General features: G+C 39.3%; 1 protein-coding gene across 6 annotated transcripts in view; it reads right to left on the bottom strand.

Annotated features, from left to right (window-relative positions):
* Window positions 1-18470, bottom strand: part of CTNNA1 (catenin alpha 1) — a 306207-nt gene that overhangs the window by 19930 nt on the left and 267807 nt on the right. For all 6 annotated transcript variants that reach the window (XM_032425307.1, XM_032425304.1, XM_032425305.1 and 3 more), the window contains one exon: window positions 11669-11761. In XM_032425307.1, the coding sequence (XP_032281198.1) occupies window positions 11669-11761 (93 nt within the window). The remainder of the gene's footprint in view (window positions 1-11668; window positions 11762-18470) is intronic.

An 18470-nucleotide genomic window follows, 5' to 3' on the forward strand; every position in this document is an offset into this window, starting at 1 on the left:
GAATTGTGTAAGACTATTGAATCACAGATCTGTACCTCTGAAACAAACAATACATTATATGTTAAAAAAAAAAGTAGGAAGGGAAAAAAGAAGATAGTAGGAAGGGAAAAATGAAGGGGGGGAAATCGGAGGGAGAGACGAACCATGAGAGACTATGGACTCTGAGAAACAAACTGAGGGTTTTAGAGGGGAGGAGGGAGGGGGGATTGGTTAGCCGGGTGATGGGTATTAAAGAGGGCACGTTCTGCATGGAGCACTGGGTGTTATACGCAAACAATGAATCATGGAACACTACATCAAAAACTAATGATGTAATGTATGGTGACTAACATAACAATAAAATAAAATTTTAAAAAACCACATTAACTGTTTCTTATTCGTCCTATGGATGTACATCATTATTTTCCTATATGATTTCTAGGTTTGTTCCAGTTACCCATCATTCTTAATTATCTTGTGATGAACATCTGGTATTTCAGGTTCTGCACGGGAAGTGTAAAATTTATTAAGTAATTTGTAGGGGCACCTGGGTGGCTCAGTCAGTTAAGCGTCCGACTCTTGATTTTGGCTCAGGTCATGATCTCGGGGTTGTGAGAGCAAGCTCCACATCGATCCCACAGTGTGGAGCCTTCTTAAGATTCTCTCTCTCCCTCTCACTCTGCCCCCCACCCCCATTGCTTGTGCACATTCTCTCTTAAAAAATAAATAAAAGAATAAAAAGTAATCTGTAAAAAAAAAAACAAAAACCCAACACCCAAACACCCAGCTTTATTGAGATATAATTCACACACCGAAAAAATTTGGCCATTTAAACCATACAATTCACTAGTTTTTAGGATATTCACAGTTGTAAAACCATCACCACAGTCATTTTTAGAACATTTAGAACATTTTCATCACCCCAAAAACAAATTCCATATCCGTCAGCAGTCAGTCCCCATTTCCCTCAATATTCCTTAGCCCTACCTACTGGCAACCACTAACTTTACTTTCTTTCTCTGTGGATTTGCCTATTCTGGGCAGTTCATATAAACGGAATCACATTAGTATATGGGTTTTTGTAACTAGATTCTTTCACTTAATGTTTTCAAGGTTCTTCCATGCTGGGGGCACCTGGGTGGCTCAGTCATTATTAGGCTTCTGCCTTCGGCTCAGGGTCATGGTCCCAGGGTCCTGGGATCGAGCCCTGGGACCAGGGTCCAGGGAGCCTGCTCAGCAGGAAGCCTGCTTCTCCCTCTCCCACTCCCCGTGCTTGTGTTCCCTCTCTCGCTGTGTCTCTCTCTGTCAAATAAATAAATCTTAAAAAAAAAAAAAAAAAGGTTCTTCCATGCTGGAGAATGTGCCAGCATTTCATTGCTTTTTATTGATGAATAATATGCCATTATACAGATATATAAGAATTTATTTATCCATTCATCAACTGATGGACATTTGAACCATTTCCACCTCTGGCCATCATGAATAAAGCTGTTATGAACATTCATATACATGTCTCTGTGTTTTCATTATTCTTGGGTATTTAAAAGTAGCATTGGAAGTGGAATTTAACTTTAGAGAAACTGCCAGACTGTTTTCCAAAGCAGCTGCACAATTTTACATTCCCACCAGCATGTATGAAGGTTCCAATTTCCCCACATCTTCACTAACACTTGTTTTTTTTCTTTTCTCCCACTCTTTCTATCTCTCTTTCTTTTTTAACGATAGCCATCCTAGTGGGTGTGGAATGAGATCTCATTGTGGTTTTACTTTGCATTTCTCTGATGGCTCAGGATGCTGCACATCTTTTCATGTGCTTATTGACCATTAGCATATATTCTTTGTTGAAGTATCTACTCAGATCCCTTGCTGTTTTCATTCAATCAGTAAATAATGAAATCAAACTGAGAGAACAATTAGTAACATTTCTAGGTTACAAGGTCCTTAGGGTTATTAGAAATAAATGTATTTGTAATAATGCAATTTGCAAGGGAAGCAAAGACAAGATGAAACTAGTGGTGATGGGAGTAGGGATCTGGATGAAGCAGAACAACAGCTACCACAGAGGTATCTGGGCATGCAAACCAGAGGGTAGGATCTGGGATAAGTTTTGTTAGGTGCCACAGGAACCACATGCCTTCAGGTCATGTGTTTAATTCCCAATATATTGAGAGCAGTATTCAAGAATAACATCAACTTAGCCCTCAAAGACTTTTAACTGAAACAGCACACCTCCTAGACTAGTGCAGCTACTCCTCTTCCTGCAGAAACAAGTGGAAATGCCAGACCATCGAGACCATCAGCTAGAGATTCGGAGGCGTAGGGGACTGGGCCATCTACTTATTAGTTATTGATAGCCTGCCACTTTCAAAGGTATATGGGTTTACAACCATTTGTGAGAAGAGACTTCCCGTCATCTTTTCATGTGTTATGTGGTGGTCTTCTCTTCATCATCTCAAGGCTTGTTCTTTGCCTCTTTTCCTTCTTACCATTCACTCACTTCCCATCAGGTGGTTCACCAGTGAGGACTACTCTTCATTTCTTAACTCACTGATTCACTAAATGCATCAATGAATCAGAGCAGAGCTAGACCTTTTAAGAATATCTGGCTGAAGAAAATGTTTCCTAACAGAGCCAAATAAACATGGGCAGGGAATTAATTATATGTTTTAAATACGAAGATAATTCCTCCATTACAAAGAGAAAATTGCTCTCTTTGTTCAGTAACATATCTTATCTCACACAGTATAATGGAGAAAAGGCACCTTGTCTAAGATTAACTTTCTCATTTTCATTTACAGAACTGTTTACAAAGGACATGTGATAAATACTCATTTCTGACGACTCAGTAAATTAGAAATAGAAAGATACTTAACATACTACTTTAAATAATCATCAAATATAATACTTAGTGGTGAAATCTAGAATCATTTACCTTAAAAATAAAGATGTTATTATTGATATACTTACGGTCACCATTAGTTAAATAATAATATAATGGTCCTTCTCGTCAATAAAATAAAATGGGAATGAAATAAAAGAAAAAGCTGTTAGAGAACACAAAATTACTTCTCAATACAGACGATCTTTGTTTATCTAGGAAACTGAAAAGTCAACTGAAAAAAATTTTAGATTTATTAAGAGTTCATTAGGTAGCTAGACAATATAAATATATCTTAAAAATTAATAAATTCTTCTATATGCCAGAAAAAAGTTAGAAAATAAAATGAGAAGAATGTCAGATCTTTTTGAAAGCAGTTAATAGGAAATATAAGGGGTTAAATCTGTAAAGAAACCCACATGATTGAAATAACAGTAAGTGACTAAACTTTTCTAAGTTACATTACAAAAACTCAAACAATAATACATTTCTTGTTCTGGGGTAGGAAGAGTAACCTATTTATTCACAGATTCATCTGGAGCAATAAATAGCTGGGAATAGCGAAAAAATCTTGGGGACAGAGAGCAAGAGTAATGAAGCGAGTTAATTAAAATGTAATACAAAGCTAAAGTAATTAGAACAGAATCATCTAAAAACAGGCCCTATCATAGAGCATAATTCAGTGTACGATAAAAGTGACATCACATACCAGCGGGGAATAATAGTACATTATTTTTACATTTGATGTGCTATCTGGAGAAAAATAAAATTAAAGCCTCACGTCATGCTTATATTTAAATGCTAAGATTGTTTCCAGACAGATAACAAAGCTAAAGAATTTATTTATGCTTTTAATATTTAAATAGAAATAATATTTCTCACTTCTTAGAAAACTATCCCCTACTTCCAAGTAACAATGGGAGAAGTCAATTCATAAATTTGACTATATTACTTCTGTATTTAAGTATATATAACAGATGAAGTATACAGTGTTACGTAAATCTGAAAGGAGAAGACCAAAATACTAGCAGAAAAATGGGGGAAAGACATGGACAGCCTACCTAAGGACTAGTAAACAAATTTACTCTCACAAATCAAAGAAATAAAAATTAATGTGAGTTAATATTCTTGCTCAATAAATTTGCAAAAGGCCCAAAACTAGGTACTACAACCATGTTGAATGGTAACTTTTAAAATGCTGCTGTTGGCTAAAACCTCTAGAACAATGTTGAAAAGGAATCCTTGTCTCGTTTCTGATTGAAGGGGGAAAAGGCTCAACCAGTTCCCATTAAATATTACATTTCACCATTAAGTATGAAGTTATCAGGCTGAGCAAATTCTCTTCCGTTCTTGGTTTACAAAGTGTTTTTTATCAGGCCTTAACGTTAGATTTTGTCAAATACTTCTGTTTTACTTCCACTGTTCTGGCTATTTTTTCCTCTGTCTCCTTTACTGCCTTGTCTTCCTCCACTAACAGTGAAGTTCCTCAAGGTTCCATCCTACGCTGCCTTCTCTCCTCTTTCTACACTTCTCCCCTCATTGTGAGCAATTTCATCTAGTTTCATGATTTTGCATACCACTTAGGTGGCCAACTACTCCCACATCTATCTAGACCATTCATTCTAGCTCCCAACTCATATCCATGCTACGTACCAAGCAGCTCCACTCAGACATCTCACAATTTCCTCCTTCCAATCATGCTGAGTGGTCTTTCTTTAAGAAAAAAAAATTTTTTTTTAAGATTGTATTTATTTATTTGACAGAGAGAGAGACACAGCAAGAGGGGGAACACAAGCAGGGAGAGTGGGAGAGGGAGAAGCAGGCCTCCTGCTGAGCAGGGAGCCCGATGCGGGGCTCGATTCCAGGACCCTGGGATCATGACCTGAGCCGAAGGCAGACGCTTAACGACTGAGCCATCCAGGCGCCCCTTTCTTTAAAATTCTTATCACTCAAGATGCATAATGTTGGGGACATTTCCTTAGTCCAGTCAATCTCCTTTCAAGTCTGGGCTCTATTCGTTTCACACCTTCTTCTCAAACCTGTAACACTTCTGCGAGCATCCTCACTCTCAGCTTGTAATTCTGCTGCTTCCTATTTAAATGGGAAGGTGAATGCAATCAGAAGACAATGTCTATAGGTTCCTATCACCAAATCTACCCACCTACCTACATCTGTGCCATGTACTGTCTTACCTTTTTAAAAATATGGTGTTCAATCTATGCTTCCATCTCAGATCAACCTTTCTTTCCACCTGTCCCCTAGATCTCTATTTTGTCTCCCCTACTCCAGAACATTTCTCTAGTAATTCTCCCTCCATTGTATATTATCAGTATAGATATCAGTATCTCTATCGATATTTTCTTATAAATTCTACTGATCATATAGATTATCTATATTCTATTCTATATTATCAATATTTGATACTGATATTATTATTCTGTATTATCAGTATTTCCCTTTTACTGGACTATTTCCTAATTCTATATTATCAATATTTCCCCTCTATTCTATACTGTCACTACTTCTCCTATACTGGATTATTTTCATCAGGTAAACATAAAAAACATGCTATTATAGAAGCACCTGGGTGGCTCAGTCAGTTGAGCGTTTGACTTTTGGTTTTGGCTTAGGTCATGATCTCAGGGTTGTGAGATCCTGCCCTGCATCAGGCTCCTCACTCAGTGGGGAGTCTGCTTGAGATCCTCTTCCTTTGCCCCTCCCCTTGTGCACACATGCAAACTCTCTAAAATAAATTCTAAAAAAGAAAAGAAAGAAAACCATGCTATTATAGCTCCCAACTAAAAATAAAAAACAAGGAACACTCTCAATCCCATACCCACCTCATGCTACCACCCCATGTCTCTAGAAACCTTATCTAAAACTTGAAAGAACTGCCAACATGCTAACCTCAATCCCCCTCTTCTCTCTTGAACCCACTCCAGTCAAGCTTGTGTCTCCTAAACTCTACCTAAACTTCTTTTGTCCAAAGTAACTTATGACATCTACAAGTGGCTCAATCCAAGCATAAATTCTCAGTTCACTTTCTACTACCATTTGAATGAACACCCTTCCTACAAACACTGTTTTTCACTTGGCTTCCAAGGCAGAACCAGCTTCTAGTGTTCTTCTAGTCTTACTAACCCTTCCTCGATCTCCATTACTGGATATTGCTCATCTCCCCAAACTCTAAATGCTAGAGAACCCTAGTTTTAGTTCCTAGACCTTTTTACTCTAGGTATACTCATTCCATTAATGAGTACATTCAGGCTCACGGCTTTAAGCATCACGTATGTGCTGATTAGTATCAATTTATACATCCTGTCCAGATCTGATCCCTGAATTTCATTTAGCGTCTTGCTTATCAATTATCATGTCCAAAACTGAGCTCCTTATTAACTCTTCCCTCAAACCACTTTTCCCTATCAAAAATAAATGACAGTTCCATGCTTCCAGCTACTTAGACTGAAAATCTTGATTTCTCCCTGGCTCTTCTCCTTCCCCTCCACCTCACATCTAATCCTTCAGTAAATTCTATCATCAAAATATATCCAGACTCTAACCAGTGCTCACCATGTCCACTGTCCTCCCTCCTTCCTGGATTAATACCAAATCCTCTGTTTTGGTTTCCTATTGCTGCTGTAACATATTGTTATCAAAACAGTTTAGCTTAAAACAACACAAATGTATTATCTTAAAGTTCTGGATATCAGAAGTCTAAAATGGATCTTACAGAGCTAAAAATCAAAGTGTCAGCAGACCTATTCATTTTAGAGGCTCTAGGGAATCCGGTCCTACTCCTAGAGGATGCCCACATTCCTCTACTTGTGGCCACACTGCTCCAACTCCTTCTTCCATGATAACAGTGTCTTCTCAGATGCTGACACCCTTGCCTCCCTCATAGTAGGACACTTGTGATTATATTAGGAAACCAAATGGATAATCTAACCGGGTAAAAATTCTTCATGTTTTTGTTTTTGTTTTTTACCTTTGCAAAGTCCCTTCTACCATAGAAGGTAATACATTCATAGGTTTTAGGAATTAGTTAATGAACATCTTTGGTGGGGGGGGGGGGTGGTGGCAGGGATTATTCTGCTTAGCGCAGCCTCCTGAGGAGTATCTCTACTTCTGTCCCTCCTGACAAAGTCATGGAGACTGTGTTCAAACCTAAGTTAGATCATGTCAATCCTCTATTCAAAATCGTTCAATGACTTCCCATGTCACTCAGAGTAAAGAGCCTTACCATGGACCTAAAAGGCCCCAAATCACACAAACTCCTCTTAGATATCTGACCCGCTTCCTCAAAGCCTCTGTGTTTGCTGTTCGCTCTACCCTCCATGGCTTGCTGGGTCATCTCCTCCAGGTCTATTCTTCTAAATCACGTTCTCAGTGACGTCTTTCCTGACCTTCCCATACTATCTAAGACATATATTGGAATTTGTGGGATGCAGCTAAAGCAGTGCTTTAAGAGAAATTTATAGCATTAAATGTTTAAGTGTGACATTAGAAAAAAAGCTCTCAAACCAATGATCTCAATGCTTTGAACTTCAGAAACTAGAGAAAGAGCAAATTAAACACAAAGCAAGCAGAAGGAAAAACATAGTAACTGATGCAATACAAATTACCAAACCTCACTCTAGAAGAAACAGCCAGTGTGAATATCCTTGTATCTATTACAGAAACTGAACTGTTAAAAACCTTCCCACAAAGAAGACTATAGGCCAAACAACTTCATTGGTAAATAATCCCAAACATTTAAAGGACTAATACCCATTATACAGACTTCTCAAGAAAACAGAAGGAATCACTTTCCAAATGTTAGGATATGGAAATCAGACTTCACAAGAAAAGAGAACGAGACCAGTATCAAAATGCAAGCCCTACAAGGAGAATGCAGCATCTCTGGCGGCCTGTTACCTGCACAGCCTTGTCAGAGGGAGTGGAAGTGGGGTGGGGGCGGGCAAGGTACAGCAACTTTTAGTCAGAAGCATCTCCTTCCAGCTCTTCAGTGAAACTGCTTTGAAAGAAAAGATTAGACAATATCAAAAGTGGAAAAGTGAGCTGGTTCAAAGGCAGATGATCCTCTGATTGTGAAATAATAGATGAGTGAGAGCTGAGGTCACAGGGCACCGTGGCCTGTATGCTTTGGCTGCCCTTTAAGAGCTATATAGTTTCTCACCACCGATAGGCCAGGCCTGTGTGGGTTTGTGCTTATCTGATGCTTGTTAAGCCTGTCAGCCACAAAAATGATCAGCGTTCCCAGAAGCACAACGGGAAAAGAAGCAATATGAAAGAATGGGCAATTTTATAAGTTATTTCTCTAGTTAGTGATAAGTACAAAAAAGAAAAAAAGAAAAAGAAATGCAGATAAGAAGTGGCTTCAAATACTTAATTCAACCTTGTGTAGATTTCCAAGAAAGGCCACGCATTAAACCAAGCTCTATGAATTATTAAAGGACCAGATCTATATTAACCTAAACGTACAATGCTCATTCTCACAAATGAACTAAGAAAAATAAAATATTAAGTGAGATCATCTCCAAAATGCCCTCCTACAATTTTAAAGACTCAATTGTCAGAAACATTCTTCTTTTTCTTTTTCCTCCCTGGCTAGCACCAAATGAACTAAACAAGTGAAATATCCTAAGCAGCTACCATGGACTAAGACTTGGGAGCATTCACAAACAAGACATGCCGGGGATATGTGGGGTACAGATTCAGATCTTTCCTCAAAACAGCTGGGTTTTTTCCTTATAAAGCCATGTGAGATTAGGGCTCCGTGCTCAGACGGGAGCAGGTCTCCCTCCTGATGAAGAGTGGAAGAGTGCAGCCACAGGGTAGAGGGCAATGCAGGCAGAGACAGCTGACCTACTTCCTTTCTTATAATAGCAAATCACAAAAAAATGTGGGTGCTTTTTTTTATCCCCCAAGCAACAAAATAAAGCCACTTTCAAGTTACTTCCTCTTCAACTTTAATTAATCTCAAATATTTGAAGTTAACGTTGTTTAACTGCTAAAAAGTGAGTACTTTAGAACAGTTCCCCTTTCCAAAAGTTAATTTGCTATTGGTTGGACTGAAAAGTGGAAGAAAAAAAAAAAGAAAAGGCTCTAGAGGTTCCATCTATCATCCCTCCCAGAAAGGAACAATAAGGTCTAGGATCCAAATCCGAACTGTAGGTGGGACCACAGAAAAGCAGCCCCTAGGGAAGTTACACAAGGAGGACACCCCCATGACAGGGACCTACTTCCTAAATGCAAGAGCCTGCGTGTGAGGCACAAAAAATAGCCTGGAAATACCTCACAGGTATTCCATCCTGGGGACAGATACTGACAGCAGCCTCACAATTAAGAAAGATGTACTCTAAAAACTGTCTACACACTACAGCATAGTAAACCCCTTCTTAAACTCCTGGTGAACTATCTCGCCTAGTTGATTAACTTGCCTAGACTCTTGTTTATCCAACAAACCAGTGACTATGGAATGGAACAAGTCAGGGCTAGGGCCCTGGTGCTGGAGGTCGCTGCCCAAATCAGGATGAAGAGCAAGGAGTAAGCCTCCACTGAAAGCCCTCTTCCTCAGAGGGATGGCCACCAGCATCTTTGAAGAAGAGGCCCTTTGAGCGTGCTACACATGGGCCAAAGTAAGCCAGATGCAGTCCCAGAAGAGTTTATCACACTCAAAGATTTTCAAAACTTTTCATTAGTTACCATTTAAAATGGAGACTTGACAGAAAAATCTGAATTGCTGACTTCTCTTTTAAAATAATGAAAGGAGGGGCACCTGGGTGGCTCAGTCGTTAAGCGTCTGCCTTCAGCTCAGGTCGTGATCACGGGGGCCCTGGGATCAAGCCCCGCATCGGGCTCCCTGCTCAGCGAGGAGCCTGCTTCTCCCTCTCCCACTCCCCCCTGCTCGTGCTCTGACAAATAATAAAATCTTTTAAAAAATTTAAAAAAAGAAAAAAGAAAGGACCTGGCAACAATGGGCTGGGGTGGAGTTGCAGCTACCTCTTGTAGAAACACCACGTAATACTCAGGCTGTCACGGCCATGCCTGCAAACGCCGGCTCTATTTGCCTTCAAGGAGTCTGCCCAGCCCCGCTTGTGAGCACAAGTAGAAATGAGCCTAGGTCAGGGTCTGGGAGACAAGCAACACACCTAGAGAAACGCCTTTTTATCCAGAACATACACCCAATACCAAGTGTGGTCTGGGCACTGTCTACGCCTACTTCCCTGGAGGGTGTATCCTCACTCAAACCTGTGCAACACGGCCCAGCCACACATGATTTATGCACACCATCATTTCATTGGGATCTACTGGACTCTCCATGCGATTTTTCTCCTAGGCTTTAAGATCATTTATATAAATACTCTTGGTAGGTGTGATCAGCGTATGTTACCATCTGTTTCAGCCGATATGTGAAAGCATTGTCACTTTTCAAGCATTTCAAAACCAAATGGAGAACTAAAGACATTAAAAACTAAGTGCTGATAAGGTAAAACGGCAAACTTGAGGAAAGAAGGCCAAATCTTAGAAATCTACTCTAAATTTACTTCATATAATTTGGTCATCCATGAACTTTCTACAGGTGACTCAATCCATTGTGCTTCTATCTTTACAGCTACCGAATCCTACCAGATTTCATGACTGGATTAAAGCTGCGGAGATGTCCAACACATAATATGGATTCACAATATGGCCCATCACACCAGTGTTTAGACAAAGCAACTCTCACTGGCACATTAAATCCACATGAGTGAGAGGAGAACAAATGCCCTAACTAGCCTGTGCACCAGCTAGGATCCCAGATTAATAACCAGGCGTTCCTTATTATGGTGGCCTATCTTGAGTGTCAGAAATTATTTACACAAATGAGACCTCAATATATTTTAAAGCTGGTTGCAGACATAAAACAGAAACTTCATTCCTGGGACCTGTCTTCTGTTACTCCAGTTCCTATGCTTTGTTTCCCTTTATCTGCCACTGCCATCTGGCAGGACATTTAGACAGAGTGAATGTAAATCCTCAGAGTATGCCAATGAGGCAGTCTCTACGTGGGAAATCAGAGAGGCAGCCTCTTCCATGGAAAACAGCACTTATACTCCTGTGACTGTCAAGGAGCTCCGGGTCCCATAGACACAGTCCATTCCACAGGAGGCAGGCAACACACTGGGCATTTAACAAAGCAACTGTTCTTCTATGTGCTTCAGAGTCTTTTGAGAGTCCCAGATGCTTAACCTAGCCTAATCACTAGTCTTCCAATATGCCATTATAAATGGAGAAAAGTTCTCAAGCTTTTAATTCAGTAGCTGGCTGGATTACATTATTAATATCTGTATCAGAATATACTTTAGGACATTATGGAGTAATGGTTCTAGCTCTTGAATCTTGTTCCCTCCAACACAGAGATCCAAATCCCAGGCATTAAGTAGGAGCATAGGTGGGTAGCTGTTCCTACCGTCAGGCTCATGGGGTAACTACCCTAATTCCAGGACTGCCAGATGTTACAAAAGGCCCTCTCTCAAGGAGGGTGCAGAATGAATAGTGTGGTCACTACCCCCCTCCATTTGCCAGCAGTGAAGGACACTATGCATTTTTAATGAAGGGCAAGGGGATAGTAACATGTGATGCCCCAGGGAAATGTCACTTGAAGTTAAACACAAATTTCTCCACACTACGTGAATTCTGGATCAGTATTTTGTTCCCCCAAGGCTTCCATGTAAAATCCTAAAAACAAAACTAAATAAATAAATCTCGAGTCCACTCTAACCAAAATCCAGTTGGGTGGTACAATAAACATTCCTGGTCATACCTTACCTGAGGACAGAGGGCTTCTAGCTGACTTGCTGACATTCGAACAAGTTTTACACCTTCTTCATTGTTTGAGATGGAACAGGCCAAGTTGGCAACCTAAAAGAAGGAACACCATAAAAAGATCTTTGAAGTTTTTTCTTTTGATCGCTAAAGAAAACACATGTATACCTACTCCCACCCCGGATCTTCTACAGAACACATGCCAAGAGCGTCAGTGGTGTTTTATTTCTCACAGACTGATTACCTACTTTGGAGGACAATTTTTTTTTTAAATCTCTGTGCTAAGGAGATAGTACAGACCTGTAACAAAGGCCACACTTTAAGTTGGTGACTTAAATTTCAGGGCGTGTAACCCAAGATTTTACATGTGCTCTAATCTGCCTCAACAGCAGCTTCAGAAAGAGGTTCTCGTGGTGCGGACAACATGAGAAAATCTAAGGAACCAAGGGCATCAGGAAAGAATAGTTGGTATCCTCAAATAAAAATATACTATGCAGCTGTTCTTGAAAAAAAGAAATAGGAATTCTGAGTTGCTATTCTCATGTGCCGAGTGAATGGATGCTTACTAAGCCAAGAGGAGTTTTACTTGAACACAAAGCTATTTTTCACATAAGAAAATAGTATTAAGACAACATCAAGATGTACCCAAGGCCTCTTCATCAGAAATGTAAAAAGTAACAGGGATGACGTCCCACAGTTAAGAGCAAAACTGTCCTTCGACCAGGTTCTCAAAAGTACTGACAGCTGGCCTCTTTCCTAAATGGTACTGCTTCACTTGAACTAAAATCCTGTCCTCCTCATCCAAGTATCTCCGTGACACGGCTCAGGAAGCCAGAAACGGTCTTTCCAGGTTGTGTCATACTTGCTCTGCTGAGGCCCTGCCGGTGCCGAGGCGGCGGCTCTGGAGCAACTGTGAGGGCTGCGATCACTTATCCATGTTTCTAAATGAACAGGCCTGCCAATTCCATCAGCAACACCACGGACCAAATGAATACACAGTGCTAAGACACATCTTTCCCCTGGTCGCAAACTGAGTTATGAATGACAGAGGCGTGGGCAGCTCAGTATCAGAGGCACTTTCCAGGAGCTTAAATGCCAGAGTAAACAAGGGCAAGGGTGATAACCTTTGATTTTCACTCCTCCACCCAACGGAAGCACATAAAGGCACAAGAAAAATTACATACTATTATGGCTATTGTTTCCAGTCGTATGGTTAGGGATTATCAGCTTTCTGTAAGACTGCTATCAGAATCCTGCAATGCCTAACCATAAGAAGAAACCAAAGAACTAATGTGCAATTTACACATAACATGTAAGGAAGTGAAAAATTAAGCTAAATCCTTAATGTTTAGGGGACTTCAAGATCCTATAAAGAAGTAACATTTATACCCTCCCCCCCCTTAAGATTACAATTCCACTTTCTAGTATCATCTGGATCTGGGCAAAGAGACACTAGTCTTCATGATGGTAACAGAGTTGATTGTAGACTTCTGTTTGTTTAAAAGTTACTGCAGGGGCACCCAGGTGACTCAGCCAGTTAAGCATCTGACTCTTGGTTTTGGCTCAGGTCATGATCTCAGGGAAGTGGGATGGAGCCCCGAGTAGGGCTACATGCTCAGCGCAGAGTCTGCTTAAGATTCTCTCTCTCTCTCTGCCCCTCCCTCACTCTCTTCCTCTCTTAAAAAAAAATTACTGCAAAATATGACCAAAACTATATTTTGTAGAATATTAAAACTTTTAAAAAACTTATCTCTCAAATGTACATTTTATGATACTACAGTGAAGGAAAAAGCTTAAATCAGATATGTTCATGAATTTGTAACTCCTATTGCCTCAATTCCTTAAGAAGGCATTTTGAAAAACAAATATAAAATTTGAGGTTTATCACTGCTTTAGCAGCTTGGGGCTAACAAAGATTCCTGGAGAGGTGAGCATACTAAGACCCAGCACCCCCGCCCCACTCCTGCCATTTGGGAGGCCAGCCAAGTGTTAAATTCAGGAAGGTCTGTCACTGTGCTTCTATCTTCTACTCTCTAGTCACGACTACCACAATTTTATTTCAATTTATACTCTCCCAATTTTACGAATCTGTAAAACCCAGAAGAATACTTCAGAAGCAAAGATTATGGAAACTATCATCCGCTGTAGATCAGACACCTGAGAGTGGTGTGTGGCTGAGGCTGAAATGGCTAACTTCTGTAAACCATCTTTCCCATTTCCTGATACAAAACCTAACAAAATAAAGGTTATAAAGGTTATGGAAGACTTGCTCTTTATTTTAAAACATTACTTAAAATGGTTCCTGATGTACTGCTGAAGCAGTTATGTCTACAAGAGTACACTGCCTGTTTCAGGAGGCCACCCCGCCTGGCTGGGGAGCAGGAAGCGGGCGCCTGTCACTGACAGTCTTCTCCAGATGAATGAGCTTCTATTCACCCTCCAGGGACAGGGCTACTCACTTCTAACAATGACAAATGTGCAAATGCAACATCTCAACCGTAGCCCTCTGAGAGGCTGAGAGGCTAACCTCATATACTAGTGCCAGGCTTGATGACAGTGAAAGCTGAGGGTGAGGGGAGGGGCTTCCTAAATGTCTCCTTCTGGGGCTCTAGAAATTTGGGAGAGCAATTAATACTGAGACTGAAGAAGACTCTCAAGTTTGAATTAAAAATACTTAGAGCAGCTAACTTGTAGAGAACCTGGCAGAGCACTTACCTGCCCAGTACCTCTAGATTTGTTCTGAGAATAAATGACTGTATCTCTGCTCTCATGGTAAATTGTGTATTAACAACTTAAACGTCTTTCATTCCTGCTAATCCAAGAAGTGGGCTAAGACTGACACTACGACCACGAGCTTTGAAATCCTGAAGGCCTCTTGCATGGTTTATGCCTACACCATGTAAATTTGGACCTTGTAGAAGAGCAGAACATTTCAGAAAACCAGCAACTCGCTGATTTAAAAAAAAAAAAAGCCCTGGAGTTCTGCTAGTTTCAAGAGTAGTGCAGTAACAATCTGTGCTGTGGAGAAAAAAAAAAATCTCACAGCCAGGCTGTGTCAGTCAACAAATATGACATCTGCACATTACAGAAAAGACAACTTTTCAAACAGTTAGGAAAACTCTACCTTTATACTAGATTTTCTCTTCTGAAGTTCTGTAGTGGAAAAAATAACCCACTATGACAACTTTTTCTCTATTATACATGTGTTGATGACTTTAAATGAAGTTGAAATTTGTTTGAACTCAAACACAAGTTGTTTCCCACTGCCCCAAGTTACTGCTTCTCATTCATATTTGGCTGAGGTGCTCTACTGCCCCTTACTCTGGACCGTCTGAAGGAAGTTAAGATTTCTTTTTGTTCTCGGTAATAAATTAATCATTTATTAGTGACCTAACAGCCTACACCCATTTTGTGGGAGTGAAACAAGTGAGAAGAACTTTGGAAAAGGGAGCTTTTAAGTCTAAGTGTGTAACAGAGTGTAACCATAAGGCTGAAGAGGATGAAGCTCAAAACCTAAATTACTTGCCACTGGGGCTTTGGGTCAAGCTACCACCTAAGTTTTCCTCTTTAAAATGGCTGAGTCTGAACTCTCAAAAAAAAAGTACAAAATAACAATAACTCAACTCTCCAAACCTGTCATGCATTAAGTGAGAAGTCCCAACTGCACATCATACAAATTTCAGAACCACTTGAAATTCCACCAGTTACTCCCAAATCCACAAGGGAAATGATGGAACAGAGTAAGCCACCAAAAAACGAAGCATGCATGGATGATAGAAAAATTCCTAATTGGATTGTGGTAATGGCTGCAGACTTCTGTAAATTTAGTCAAAATCACTGAATTGTATAGTTAAAAGGGTGAATTTTATAGTCTGTAATTTATGCCTCAAAAATCTTGTTTTTGTTTTTTTAATGCAGGGCTAACCAGGTATTAATTAAGGAAAATTATCAGAGGCTAGATATGAGAAAGCAGAAATTCAAAGAGGAAAAAGCAAGCACTGAAAACTGTTTATACATGGGTGGGGAACAGAGAAATGGGGTATGAGCCATTCTGTGATCAGAATTTGGGTTTTTAATGGACCAGCAACACCATGGCTCTCACAAGGTAAATGCCTCTGATCTAGTCATGTGTTAGTGGTATCCCTAAGCAACCAACAGAAGCAAATATAAATGGAAATTTTCCCCGATGGAAGGTAATCTAAACCCAGGCCTCAAAGAATTCTCATATGCAAAATGCCAGGAATGTGAATTTACAATAAAAAAATGCAGTAAGTACAAAAGGAGATAAGCTATCTTGGGCAGGAGTAAGCAAAACAATTGTGTAATCAGATCCATAATGATGGCAGATACTCAAATGATCAAAACTGGAGTATTTAAAAATATGTTTCTTATGTTAACAGAAATAAAAGTATACAAAGGAAAAATACACTCAAAAATGACGAGGCATATTGGAGAAGGGTCAAAGTAGAACCACAAGAGAAAATTAATAACTTCACAACTTCTAGGAAGTTTAAAGTAATCTTGACTAAATACTGATAGAAAGAGAATTACTAACCTGTAAAGTAAAACTGAAAAAGTTATTCAGGAAAACCAAGAAATTTTCATGATATGGAAATCACACACGAAATTAAAGAGATGTGCAATTAGACTGAAAGAGACTACTATTCAACTATAAAGGATTCAGAAGGAAAGACAAAATGGGAGAGCAGCAATAGTGAAAGAGATTTCGGTTAAAAATTTTTCAGAGTGGATGAAATATAAATTTCAGATTTGAGAAGACATTTTAATAAGTAGGGTGAATAAAAAGAAATCCATACCTGGACATACTATTGTGAAGCTTTACAACAACAAAGACAAGATTTTTAAAACAGCCAGAAAGTTAATGCAAATTATTCACAAAGTAAGCTCAGTAAGACTGACTGCTGACTTCTCAATAGCAACAATGGCCAAAGAGATGGGGAAAAAGTATCTTCAAATTGGGGCGGGGCGGGGGGGAGGGCAGCAATGGAGAAATCATCCTAGGACCGTACATTCAATGAAATTATTTTTCCAAGATTTGGGGCACAATAAAGACATTAAAACCAACAAAACCAAAACAACCTGAGAGCATTTACTCCAGACAGATCTTCCCTACCCTGACTAAAGCAGTTTGTAACAAAAATGCTTCAAGAAAAAGGTAAGTAATTCCAGATGGAGGGCTTAACAACATATAAGAAGAAATGAGAAGCAATGAAAATAATGTATCAGGTACAATTTAAGCCAAGTTGAAAAAATGAATACAGCAACACTAATGGGGCTAAAACTTAAAAGAAAGCACTGGGCAACAGTGATATTTAAGTTGGAGAATGGTGGAAGTTAAAGCATTCTAAGATTCTGACATTGTTTCAGAAAGAGGAAAAGATACTGATTAACCTCAACCTCTGAGTTAAACATGCATGCTAAAACATCCAGAGTTACTACTAAAAAAACAGAGCTCACCACTTCCAAACAAGAAGAAGGGATAAAAATAGGAGGTGAGAAGATCAATTAATCAATCCAGAAGCGGAAAGATAATCAGAGGAGGGATGGAAACAGAGTGTAAAGAAGGAAAAAGAGAACAAAATGTAATGGTAAAAATGAATCCACATGTCATAACAGTAATGAAATGTGTATGTACAAAACTCTCTAATTAACTGGAAAAAAAAACCCTGCCAAACTGAGTAACAATAAGTAAACGTATGCTCTTTATAAAATACACTTAAAACATAAACAAAGGTCGTACACTATTTTAAAAAAGAAAGGAGAAAGCTACACTGGGATGATCAGAAGGAAGCACCTGACTCACAGCCCTCTGTTCTCCCCAATATTGTCACTGGGAGGCTGAAGGCCGCATGCTAGGCCCCTCACGAGATCACAGCTGTTTGCATCTCAACTCAGTGGCAACTGAATGATATGACCTTGCCTTTTTAAAGAGAAATGACCAGATTAAAAAAAAAGATAATCATGTGGAATCTGTCACTGTATTAGGTATTAAAATGTTGAGGACTCTATTTAATCATTAAATGACCTTTATATATAAATATATAAAAGCTCCATGTAAGGATTCTTTCCACATTTTTAGGATAGGCTATTTCCCATGAAAAAATGGGCATCCTCCCTCCATTCTAAAGACAACAACTACACAACTGATTGTTTCATCCTTTCCCCCTTGCTACCAGGAAATTCCATGCCAAATCCAAACGCAGTCATAGTAATTATAGTTGAAAATTGTCTATTATTCTTTTCCTAGGTCCTGATTTTCTACATCTACCTTATTTTATCATGTATGTCTTTATTTGAAATACGCCATATCAAGTCTAATTTAGGGAGAGACAGGATATAAATACAAGCATCTCTAATAAAAGGATTAGAAAAAAACACCATAAACTATTTTAAAAGACTTGGCTATTTGATATTTTCTTAAAGGCTTTCATTGTAAATCGCCACCTAGATGATACAATAATCATTTCCATTTACTTGGTTATCATATGGACCACTTTGAAAGTTCCCCATTTCTCACTACAGATAGAACATCAGTTCATCAGCTCTACTGATGAGCAAACAGGAGGGCCTATACTCTTCTGGAGCAGGATGAAGTCTGGGCAGTGCTTCCTTTGTCATTCCTACCAATGTTCCAAGAGAAAAGAATCCTGATGTTCTCTGAGAACAAAGTTCATCTACTGCCCTCATTAGACCAGCCCAAAATTTGACTAAGTGGTTAAGTTCAGCCAAAAACACTTGTTTGGGATATGAGGTGTTAAAATAGTATACACAAGACACTTCTGTT

This window comes from Phoca vitulina, unplaced genomic scaffold, assembly GCF_004348235.1.
Source record: "Phoca vitulina isolate PV1807 unplaced genomic scaffold, GSC_HSeal_1.0 scaffold32, whole genome shotgun sequence".
In the NCBI taxonomy this organism is placed as follows: domain Eukaryota; kingdom Metazoa; phylum Chordata; class Mammalia; order Carnivora; family Phocidae; genus Phoca; species Phoca vitulina.